The 12347-nt window shown below is 38.7% G+C and overlaps 1 protein-coding gene across 4 annotated transcripts in view; it reads right to left on the bottom strand.

Annotated features, from left to right (window-relative positions):
- The window catches only part of LOC149536277 (uncharacterized), a 313709-nt gene that overhangs the window by 169482 nt on the left and 131880 nt on the right, over positions 1–12347 (bottom strand). For all 4 annotated transcript variants that reach the window (XM_089805517.1, XM_089805516.1, XM_089805519.1 and 1 more), the window contains exon 10: positions 1576–1689. In XM_089805517.1, coding sequence (XP_089661643.1) covers positions 1576–1689 — 114 coding nt within the window. The remainder of the gene's footprint in view (positions 1–1575; positions 1690–12347) is intronic.

Genomic DNA, 12347 nt, shown 5'->3' with positions numbered 1-12347 from the left:
ATCTCTCTTCCGTGCAGGGTCCACAATTTAATCGCCCTATTCATAGAAACTTCTTGCACTTTGTAGGATCCAACCCACCTCACTTGAAATTTGCCCGGCTTTATCTCATTTTACACATTGTACTTCAACACTAGTTGCCTGGGTGTAAACCACATTCGCCTTAGACGTTTATCATGTCAGCTTTCCCTACATTGTTGGGCTACATCCGTCGCCCACTACACAATCATGTGATGCTTGTCCAACTTGTTGAGGGTATACAACGTCTCCCTCAAACTCTTCACGTCTCCTAACCTGTTCTCAATTGCTATTTGCAAGCTTGATACCATGAAGTATACTGGTACAATAGCCTCTTGCCTGCACATTAGCTGAAATGGAGTCCACCCCGTACTTTACATGTTGTCTGCTAGGTCCACAACAATGGTAGCTACTAATAAAGTGTTCAGAAAATTGCATCTACCTTCAACCGGTTGTTTCAAGTCAAATGATAACTTCTCAACAGGATTTCAGTCTAGTACAAGCTAAATCATGCAGACCAATGTATAGGCCTCTAACCATAGCCTTCACAAATTATTCTGCTTCTTCCTTTTAACTGAAAGACATTTGATGTTGGCTCACGATTATCAATTTATTAGCCTTATCTTAAGATAAATCTAGGTTTAGAAGCTCATCTATTGTAGTATAATCTCAAGAAACAATTGTTGCCTCTGATATACAATACCATCCATTTTAGATTTGTCAAGCAGCAAAAAGTGGCAAGTATCATCAGTGGTGGCTTATGCAGCTTATCCACTACCAGCATCAGTAATAGCAGCAAAGGACCCCTACTATTCCATGGGCTAGGACAAGGACAGCCAGTGCAGGTCATACTTTTGACTGATAGCTTGGTGCAGCAGAGGTTCCTATTGGGTATAATTTGAAGGGATTGTAAGAGGGGGTACCTATTCTATAAACCCCTGGGCCCTGCAACATTAATTGCTCTGAAAACAGCCATTTCTGCCCTGGCAACTGGTTCTCCCCTACTATTCGGCATTGCATTAGGATGGCCCCAATGCACAGGTAGGTTTGTCATGCTATGCGTTCCACCCAGGTGCTTCATTAAGCCCTACTCCGGAAGCCTACTCCTAATTGTATTTCTGAGCTCCGTTCCATTTGTTCATGTACTGTCAACCCACCCCCCTTTAGAATAGTATGGCTCATCTGAATGATAATGCCCTATCATTCAGGTTAACCTGAGATAAAATCGAGTTCTAATTCAATTGGCTTTTTGAAAAGATAATGCAATGATCTTATAAAAGTAGTAATAAACAGCCCTGCATTTAACTGCATACTCAAATAGAGCATAATGTTGTCCATTCACAATTGATTCCATTTATTCATTTAAGAACCATATCTAAACTTCTAATCAAGTCAATGTTTCAAATTACAATCACAACCATATAATTTGTGGTGTGGAGTAAGGAGACTACGTTCTGGCCTTAATTTTGTAAGTATCAACCTAAGACCAAACTTTTGAAATTAAAAATGAGGATTGCAAATAAATATTAACGTTGACAAAAGTAACATGTTAGAAATAACCTTTTTCTCCAACACTTTTACAATTTTCAAAAGATCGCCCCTCTTCTCATTAAGTGACGCAACCTCCTCTTGTAGACATGATTTATCAGAAAGTAATTTATCTTCTATAGATGTCTGCATCCAAACAAATAATGATCAGTCTTATGTCATCGTATATCATCGATCATATCATAAGAGCATAGCCCATTCAAATTAGCACATAATCAGCACAAAAGTAACAATAATAGTAAAACATGACCATATTAATAGATGCATTATTAAATGTGAACTTAAAAGATGGTGAACAGGTATCCATGCAAATCAAATCAACATAAAGACCGAATAGCACAGGATGAGCACATTAACATGAGAGAGAAACACATCAAGAACAATGACAAAACCATAGCACAATATTTCCTGAGTGAGAACTCAGCTGGGGAATAAAACCACTCAAAATAACAAAGATGCCTCACTGGCTAATAAGTGTCTCACTAACATAAATGCTTCACGAGCCTTATCAACAATTATTTGGGCTTACAATGCCTCACACTCAATAATCTATTTTCCATACAGAATCAGACTATCTAAATCAGAATAGCAATCTTAATTCAATACAATAAAACAATGGATACAAAATGCATTTTGTATCAAACAGAGATGATTATTAAACAGATATATTTGAGTGTCAAACTATTGTGCACAATGAATGCAAAGAATACTTCATGAGACCCAATAACTCTCTTTGCACAAAAACTCCTCCTTCATTGTCTTGTATATAAAGCAAAAACTGATCAACTGCAATGTAACCTTCATACCAAACCATATTCAAGAACTGGATAAAAAACTTTCTTTTTAATCCATAATAAACTAATGGTTTGTCTCATAAAGAATCATTACAGCTTCACATACCCAATGAGACATGAGTCACAAAAATGAGAAAAGCTTTTAACTCTGATTCAAAAATGCAAACCCTCATCCAAGACTAAACAAATGTAATTAGAACAACAAATCCTTATTAAGCAACTGTACAAAAGAACGATACCATTAACCATGACCCGAACCAGGGTTAACAATTTAACCAAGATTGATAATTATGAATGTAAACTAAACTCACAAAACTTCCTTCACATATGCAAAGACATGTTAACACTTTAACAGACTTGAATGAAAACTCTTTTAATAGATACTTAAACAAAAAGATAAACAGAGTCAAAAAAAATATAACACCTGGACTGCTTGAAATCATTTCAAACCCCATGATCTTCATACAAAAGATCTTCCAAACAACCTTGCAAACTGTCCTCAACTTCCTTGAAGCATTCTGAAAGTGTTCAAGATCCCAAACTGTCTCAAAATGTGATGCCCTAGCTCCTTCAAGCTAGGGTTTCAAACTGAAACCCAAATGATTATCAAATGTTACAAATGAACAACGCGTTGCCACTTTTATATGACGTACATTAAGGCATGTCTAATCAAATATTAAGCTCATTAAATGCTCACATCGATGCTTATCACATACACAACACAACCTTAGTACAAAGTACTAAGTGTTGTGTTATTTACAACACTTCAAGCTATAGTATAACCGACCCAAAGTACTAAGGTTGTGTTATTTACAACACTTCAAGCTATAGTATAACCGACCCAAAGGCATGCTAATTAACCCTTTTTAAATAATGTCACTTTGACAAATTGCTTTAGTCACTGTAGTGACTTGTGAAAAACAATTTTTTATAATAAAAAAATCTTTCACCTTCAATGATAAAATGATCACATTGTATGTCTATGATTTGTGATGAATTAGGACTGTCAACATAATGTCTTTGAAAACTAAATGTTATCATAATGAACACATGAATGATATTCCACTGTGCAAAACTGAAGTAGGTATTAAGTCTGCTCAAGACTATGACCCTGTCAAAGATGTATTCTGTCAAACCAAAATGTAAACTGGGTATCATGTATGCCGTAAACTGAATATATATATGCTGATTATTAATCCAACTGAATATATGCAATCAATATAATAATCAACTGAAAAAGTTTATACTAAACTGATTTTCATCAATGAAAATACGGAGTAATCTGCAAATGAAATAAATGATCCACATGACTGAATATGACTCTGATTTCTATTAGAGTATTATAATGTTTCTTTAGTAGTCATCTCAGTTAGTTAGTCTTTGGTTTATTAGGTACATTCTATTTTTGTCTTCAGTTCATGATTGTTTCATAATCTAAACATCATCTTTGTAAATCTATATTCGAAGCTTTCTTCTCCTATGCTTAATACAATATCAATTTACCATAACACCATATCAGAGCAGGTCAATGGGATTTCATAAAATTTGGCGCATTTTTCTTAAAAAATTCAAGCCTCATTTGATTTGAAATTCTTTTTCTAGAAAAAATAATTGTCGTTTGTTTAAAATAAAAATCATTGGACGTATTTTATGAAAATTTTAGTTCGTCTTCAAACATTTTTGCTAGAAATTGTGAGCCTTGTCAAGGGATTTGATCATCATCACATGATTGGTTTGAGCAGAAGTCTCTGATTTTTGTGAGTTGCAAAAAATGGGTGGCAGGAAAAATCAGATCTGTCATGTGGGCAAACCAGTTAGGTAGAAAAAAAGCCTATTATGTCAAAGAATTTAATCCCACATGCGAACATGACGACAAAGAATATTTGGGAGCCGAGATCAAAGGAAAGGCAAAAATCCTAATCGCTCAATTGAGATCTGGTTCCCACCGTTTGAGATGTGAAATTGGTAGATGGAAGGTCCCTAAGGAAGAGTGGGAGGACAAAATTTGTAGATTTTGCAACAAGGGTGTGGTGGATGTTGTCAGTAAATGTATAATGTAGCCGACGGGTAGAATAGTATCCGAACGGGCACGTGACGCTTGAGTCACCCCTTCGGAAAGGTATATGTACACGTTCGAGATGGACTTTGGAATCATCATTATAAATGATTGATCATCGTAGTCATTGTAATCGGATTGTAATCTACAAGTGCATACATGAATAAAGTACCTGTTCTGAATTGAATCACGTTATACATGTGTTGAACTTCTTACCCTATGCAGTAAACATTTGGCGCCGTTGCCAGACGTACCTGGAACAAACGAATGATATGAAGATTAATGCCGAATTTGCCAAACAAAGATTGGAATAAGGTGAAAGATAAGAATGAACTAAGTACAGCAAAAGAAATTTTAATTTTAACACAGCAAGAAAAGCGCAGACAGAGACTTAAGCAGATTTCCGAGGGGCACCGAAGGGGTGAAGAGACACAGACGGAGGGAGTGCACTCACCTAGTAGGCTGAGAAGTGCTAAGGAATTGCTGGAAGAAACTCGACAACGCTTGAATTTGGTGGAGGAAACAAGGGAAGAATTCCTTAACCTGTATACACCGAGGGGAGAGTGTCCAAATGGAAGAGAAACAAATTGTACGGCTCGGAGTGCCGAGGGAGCATCAGCGTGGAGTGATCTTTTCATTCCTGATACACTGGATGAACGGATACAGGCGGAGAATAGAACGTCACTTGAAGACTTCTCACCAGACAACGCAGTTGTTGGAAACAAGACTGTTATCTGGACCAACGCGGGAGCACAGAACAGCGCGGGAGTCGAGAACAGTGCGGGAGCACAGAATAGCGCGGGAGTCCAGAACAGCACGGGAGCACAGAATAGCGCGGGAGTCCAGGATAGCGTGGGAGCACAGAATAGCACGGGAGCTCAGAACAGTGTGGGAGTCCAAAACAACGCGGGCACACAAGTACCTCAAAATCAAAGGCAAGTAACGATGGCTGGCCCTAAAGAAAAGTTACCCAAATTTCATGGTGATGGTTCAGCAGACCCTAACAAACATTGTAAAACGTGTGAAACCATATGGACGACAAATGGTGTGACGGATGACGATGATTGGGTAAGACAATTTCCAACGACCCTACGGGGTGTGGCAATAGATTGGTTTTCTAACACTAGTCCTCAGAAACTTGATACATGGGAGAATGTTAAAAAAGAATTTATAGCAGAATTCAAATTACTTCGAGATGATAATGAAATAGTGGCAAAAATCTACAGCACCAAACAAGGAAAGAATGAGACAGTTCGAACCTATGCCAAGCGACTGAAAGAATTGATCGAAAAGATGGAGAGTCAACTAGCGGATGGGTTGAAAAAACGGTGGTTCGTCGAGGGGCTATGGTCGACTCTTAAAAAAAAAATGAAGATTGTACCACTGGCATCGTACACTGATGCGTATACTCGTGCTATGGATTTGGAAAGTGAACAGAAGACAAGTAAGAAGAAAAAGCATAAGTCCTCTGATTCAGATGATTCATCCTCAGAAAGTAGTAGTAGTGATGAGGAATCGAACAAGAAGGTGAGAGCGCTACAGAAAGACATGCTTCGGATGATGAAAGAATTCAAAATTTTGAAAAAGAATCCGAATACAATAAAAGGAGAACTGTGGTGCACAGATTGCAAGGAGGATGGCCATATGAAGGGTTCATGCCCGAAGAAACAGTTTTGTGACATTTGCCAGGTGGCGGGGCATTCCCTGAAAGAGTGCCCGTTTAACTTGAAAGCAAAGGGACACTAGCAGGTGTTACTCACGCAGGAAGCGTCGAACAATAGCAACAACACGGGCAATGATGCAACTTCAGGTGGATATCGATATAATAATAGAGGCGGAAGGGGTGGAAACAATAACAATAGCAATGGAGGCCGAAGTAGAATACAATATGATGCAAGTGGACGGCCGATGATATAGTGTCGGCCATGTAATCTTTGGGGTCACTTCGCGAGGGACTGTACTACGAAAGAGACACCACAGCTACTGTGCAGATGGTGTGGTCCGAGGACCATGAAGATTCAAAATGTCCAGAGAAAAGCGTAAATTTATTAAGTATTGAAACAAGTAATGAGAATGTGTTGGCGATCACGCGAGAGCAGGCGAGGAAGGAAAAATATCCAAATGCGGAAGAAGAGAAGGAGAGGTTACAAAAAGCCCGAACAGAGATAGAGAAGCAGATGAAAGCAGAGAAGTCACAAGTAAAAGACACTACTGAAACTCCGAAAAGAAACTTGGCGGAACAAAACATGGTGAAACAGATAATGCAAACGGAAGTACCAATTAAATTAAATGATCGTCTCACCATGCCACAGCTGCGTACGGCTATTATAAATATGACACCGTCCCCGAGAGTAACGGAGGAAGCAAAGGATAGTAAGGAAACAACCACGACACCAGCAACAAATCCGATGTTACTAGCATTAACGACAGGTAGACATCCAGCAGTGGTGGAGATGGGCATTCTGGGTACGGTGCTAACGGATACAATAGTAGATGGAGGATCGGGAGTGAATGTGATGCCAGAAGATATCTGGAAAAAACTTGGACAACCAACACTATGTCCACCCACCTTTCAGTTACTTACAGTAGATCAACATGGGATAAAACCCTTGGGCACTCTGATGGCACAGCCTGTAACAATTGGGACCCAACCATTTTTACTGGATTTTGTAGTCATTTCATTAAAGAAAAGAGGGTACAACACCATCCTAGGACGGGGGTGGCTGGTGCAAGCTAAGGTAAAGCATGATTGGAAAAGGAACACCCTGTTAATGGAGAAAGGAGGTAGGAGATTTATAATCGATTTGCATACACAAATGGTAGGAGAAGAAGCAGCGTCGTCGGACTCAGAAGGCGAAGGCGAGAATGACGACGAAGGGAAAAAAAGGATGGAACCAGATGATGAAGGGGTGCTGAGATTAGGAGGGTCAACTGATGACGACCTAGATTCAGTAAACAGATTGCTACACTGGCAAATGGAAGACTATGAGGTCTTTCCGAGCAACAATATTTTGAGTATCGAGGAAGGAAAAGAAGGCCATGAGTTTCCGAAGGAGTACAGTGAACTAAAGGAGGGAGAAGCGCAGGTGGATAAAACACCTGCCCATACGTTCAGTAAAGATAAACCAATAAAGTATGAAGAGCCGACAGTGAAAACAATGAACTTGGGTGATGAGAAGAATCCGAAGAACATTCTTGTAGGAGATGATTGGAACCTAGTATTGAAGGCCGCAGCTTGGACGTATAAGGACTTAAAAGGAGTACCACCAGAACTATGTGTCCACTGGATACCATTAATCGAAGATGCGGTACTCGTACAGAAGCGGTCTACCTGAAGGAATAAGAACTATGCAGCATGGGCCACGGAAGTTGCACAGAACAAGTGGAAGGTATGGCGTCAAAAGCATTTAAAATTAAACAAATTTCAACCTGGTCAGTCAGTACTAAAGTATAATGGACGAAATGAAATAAGGCCTAGAAAATTTAAAGTTAAATGGGTTGGACCGTACAAGATACAAGAAGTTGGGTATAACAGAGCAATTAAATTGTGCACAATGGACAGAAAAGAAATTCTAGATGCCGTAAATGGATCAAAGTTGAAAATATATAGAGAAAGAAAGGATCCTCCGCCGACAAACAGCTGAACGAAGAAAAGATGTTTGTAAATAATATATATATGTAGGAAGTGTATATTTTGAAGCGAAGTTAGGATAGTTTAATTTATTAAAAATAAAAATAAAAGTATGTGGCAATAAATAAGAAGTCAACTGTGATAATCAGAGAACAAGTGAGAAGGATGAAAATAAATTATGAGGTAGAACCGTACGGCCTCAAAAGAACCTTATTGGAAAAGATTTTAAAAATAAAAAATTAAAAAATAATAAACATGATAAAAACCTAAGCAAGCAAAGTGAGGAAATAAGAACAAAGTAAGAGTTTTGATGACCGTACGGCCCCCTAGATGACCGTACGGCCTTATTGAACAATTATACGGCCCCATTGAACGACCGTACGGCCTCAAACGGAGTTATGTTGGAAATAATAATAAAGCAAGCTTAAAATTTGACATGACCGTACGGCCCTAGATGCCCATACGGACCCAAGACTTATGTGATGGGAAAAAATATAATGAAGTAGAAGAAAGGACCATACGGCCCTATCCCGTACGGACCTGGAGAGCAGTGGAAACAAGCTGTATGGCCTTAAGAAGAGTTGAGAAGAAGTTTACATGACCGTACGGTCTCAAACAAGTAGAAGCAGATTTCACCATACGGATTGTGGCCAGGAAGCAGGAGCAAGCCGTACATAAGAGCTAAATAGGAAGCCGTACTAAGTAGGGAAGTTATAGCTAAAGCCGTACTATCACCTGGGAGGCTGAATCCAATAAAGCCGTACCACAGAAATTGCTCACAGGATTTGTAGAAGCCATATAGTACGGAAGTCGGCAAAATTTGTGAACATTAATTGCCATAACTGTGTGACATTTATTCACAAAACGACAAAAGAGTAACAGTTATGCAGTCTGCAGGAAAGAGGAAGTGGAAGAGCAAAAAAAAAAGAAAAAAAAACGACAACAGATTGAAATAGTTCGGAATGAGTAATGCATGATGCCAAAGGGAAGGGTAGACATAAGCAGTTGCTAGAAAGAGTGTGGAATTGAAAGAAAATGACAGAAATAGTGTGTTCTATGCAGTTTTGTGTGGGTTTCAGAGTGCTAATTTGGTCTTGGCGGCGAGGGGTGCCACCCCTTGACCCCGCCCTATATTGCGACAGGGAGCACACCTAGGGCACTGCCCCAAGACCCTGCGAGGGCGTTGCCCCTCGACCCCGCTGGGGGCATTGCCCCCTAGACCCCCAGTCGTTGCGGATTATCAATCGTGGGAAGTATGACTAGTTGATGAGACCTGGAACTGCGACAGTAGGCATGAGTGAGGCACTTGGAGTAGGCGTTGGACGTGAGGCTGTCTTGGTGGATGCATAGAGAGCTCGGGAGGAGTTGATCATCTAGTTGAAGGCAGTACGACAACACTTGGCTCAATGTAACCAGGATTTGGAACAGAGAAAGTGGCACAAGTGGCTATTAAGGTCAACTAAGGAGACAGTATTGTGTTAGCAGAGGCTACAGATGCAACGTGGTTTGGAGACCAGTTTGGTGCAGGCATGAGACAAACGTGAAAGTGATGTGGCAAAAGAAGATTTATCTTGTTCTAGTTAGTCAGTTAATGTATTTTGTTGTTAATGAAATTGTGTAATGAATTTTTTTGTATTGTCGTCCGAAGACGACCTTTCTTTTGGGGGGATGATGTTGTCGGTAAATGTATAATGTAGCCGACGAGTAGAATAGTATTTGAACGGGCGTGTGACGCTTGAATCACCCCTTCGGAAAGGTCTATGTACACGTCCAAAATGGACTTTGGAATCATCATTGTAAATGATTGATCATTGTAGTCATTGTAATCGGATTGTAATCTGCAAGTGCATACATGAATAAAGTACCTGTTCTAAATTGAATCGTGTTATACATGTGTTGAACTTCTTACCCTATGCGGTAAATAGTGGAAACAGAATGGCACTATCTGAAGGATTGTACAGCATATGAAGACATTCACAGCCAACACGAATAAATGTTAAAAGTGAAACACATAAAAGACCTTTTCGAATGACAAAGACTCCTCAAGGGGGGCCATTTTTCTTATGCAAATTCAGAACAAAAGAGACAGGCTGGAGAAATCACATCAAACTAACTAGGAGTTTTGCGGGTCCCTTAGGGTTATGGCCTCGTGGACGTAATTAAAAATCTTTCATTCATTCATTCATGCATGTTGCTTGCATTTGCTATTTTACCACACAGGGTCTCATGTTTTTTTGCAACAAGGTTTCTCTGATGAGTTTCCATAGTTCTTTAAAAAAAAATTGATGGGTTTTCTTATTTTTTCCCTTATAAAATTTTGATGGGGTTTTAATGAATTTTTCCCTCAAAAATTATTTGTGAGGTTTTAATAATTTTTTCGTCAAAAATTGTCCTGTTAGGTTAATAATTTTTTCCTCAAAAATTATTCAGTTTGGTTTTAATATTTTTCCTCAAATATATTTATTGTGTTTTACCACTTTCGCTAAAAAATGAGGCTCTGTATTATCTGATCCGTGTCTCAGATTCTATTGTCAAGCTTTGATTGATTTTTCACCTCAAAAATTGTGTCTACGTTTTCCTCCTCTACATAAGTTCTTTGTAATGTCCCTAATTTAGCAGGTCTCTAGAGTATGGTTTTGTCAGCTCATCATCGTGACCCTCGTGACCTGATGTCTGGATTTAGGGGTCTTTGTCGAGAGATTGCTATTTTAGGACTTACTATTTTTAGTAAGTCACTCATGGCCAGTTGCTATTTATGGATTGAGCAGTTTAGGCAGGATGATCAGCTGACTTTGGATATTTGGTCTCTTTTTGGGTTTTCTTTGTTGAAGTAATATTTACTGGAGGGCATGTTGGCTTTAATGATTATTTAATACTAATTTAATAATCATTATACTTTATATTATAAAGTGTTAAGACTTTATATAAAGTTGTTTTTTAAGTGAAAGGTGTGTGGGTGAAGCTGAATGGGTCAATTGGCATTATAAATATGGCTTTTTGTGAGAAGAGAGACATCTTGAATAATATATTTTATTTTCTCGTATCATCTAGCTGAGGGTTTGAACAAATTTTGAGATCTTCATTGACAATTGTGCTAAGGTACACAATTGTTGAAATCTCTTACTATAATTACTGTGGCTAAGGAGACCGTCATTCTGAAGGTAAATTGATTGCTATTGAATTATTTCGATTGGTAATAGTGTCAGCTACGGTTGTGATTCTAGAAGCACGAGTGGCACTAAGTTTCAGCTTGGACACCAAATAGCACCGCAAGTGGATTGGGCAATAGCTACGGCTAGCAAGGTGCTACGTACACACCCTACAATCAACATGAGCAACCTGCGAAACCAGATTGACATTAGACGTCAATCACTCTTGCCTGTTGTTTCTAATTGGAGCTGAATTTAGTTGTGTTTGGAAATTGAACGTTGAAGCCTGGGGTTGTGTTTGAAGCTGGAGATAGCAGTCGCTATGTGTTGGAGGCACAATTAATACATTTTGAACGTCACCTTCAAACTGGCAACACCTACAATATACAAAAATCAAGTTTTTTAAAGCATTGGAAATTTCGATTATGAGGTTGGTCAATCTTGTCTTTACTTACCAATAACTTCAAAGTAATTCTGGAGTTGTTTTTTGGTCCTAGAGTTTTCCTTGTATACTTTATATACTCTGAAAAAATTCAAAAAAAAGAATATATTTTAAAAACAAGAAAGAGAAACTTGTTCATTGGCTGACCAAGACTTGCAGAAGTAAACGAAGGGTTTTTACATTCTTAGTGAATCATCTTGCTATAAGTTTTGGGGCATAGTACTCATTAGCAAAAGGGTTTGGTGAAAGGTCATTGTAGGTTTAAGTTTTTGTGGAGGAATGAAATCTGAAGTTTTATCCAGACTTTAAGAGCCAACTATTGCATTATCCTTTTTGTAAGGGTTAGACTTAACCAAGGTAATACCCCTTGAGGTCATATCAAATTGTTTATTAGATCTCAAGAGGTGGCATTGTTTTCTTGTGTCTTTTTCTACACAGAAAACAAGCGTTAATGCCTCCCCATAAATGAATATGGCACAAAATTGTCTCTTGTCAAGCTCAATCTTTAGTTCATTCAACAATTCCATCTCTGGATTTATAGACAGTAGCAATCTTCCATCTATAGTGGCAAAAGAGATGGGGAAGGGTTTATTCTCACACATTGCCAATAGATTCAAGGGTTTTGGGGACCCATTTTCATAGGAATAGGGATATATTCTATATCATGACTCATCTCAGACACAATAATGCAAAAATTTCCATTTTAATGTCC

This window comes from Cupressus sempervirens, chromosome 10 (assembly GCF_028749045.1).
Source record: "Cupressus sempervirens isolate cs-2001-9-10 chromosome 10, ASM2874904v1, whole genome shotgun sequence".
Taxonomy (NCBI): domain Eukaryota; kingdom Viridiplantae; phylum Streptophyta; class Pinopsida; order Cupressales; family Cupressaceae; genus Cupressus; species Cupressus sempervirens.
This window is presented reverse-complemented; position numbering and strand designations above follow the sequence as displayed.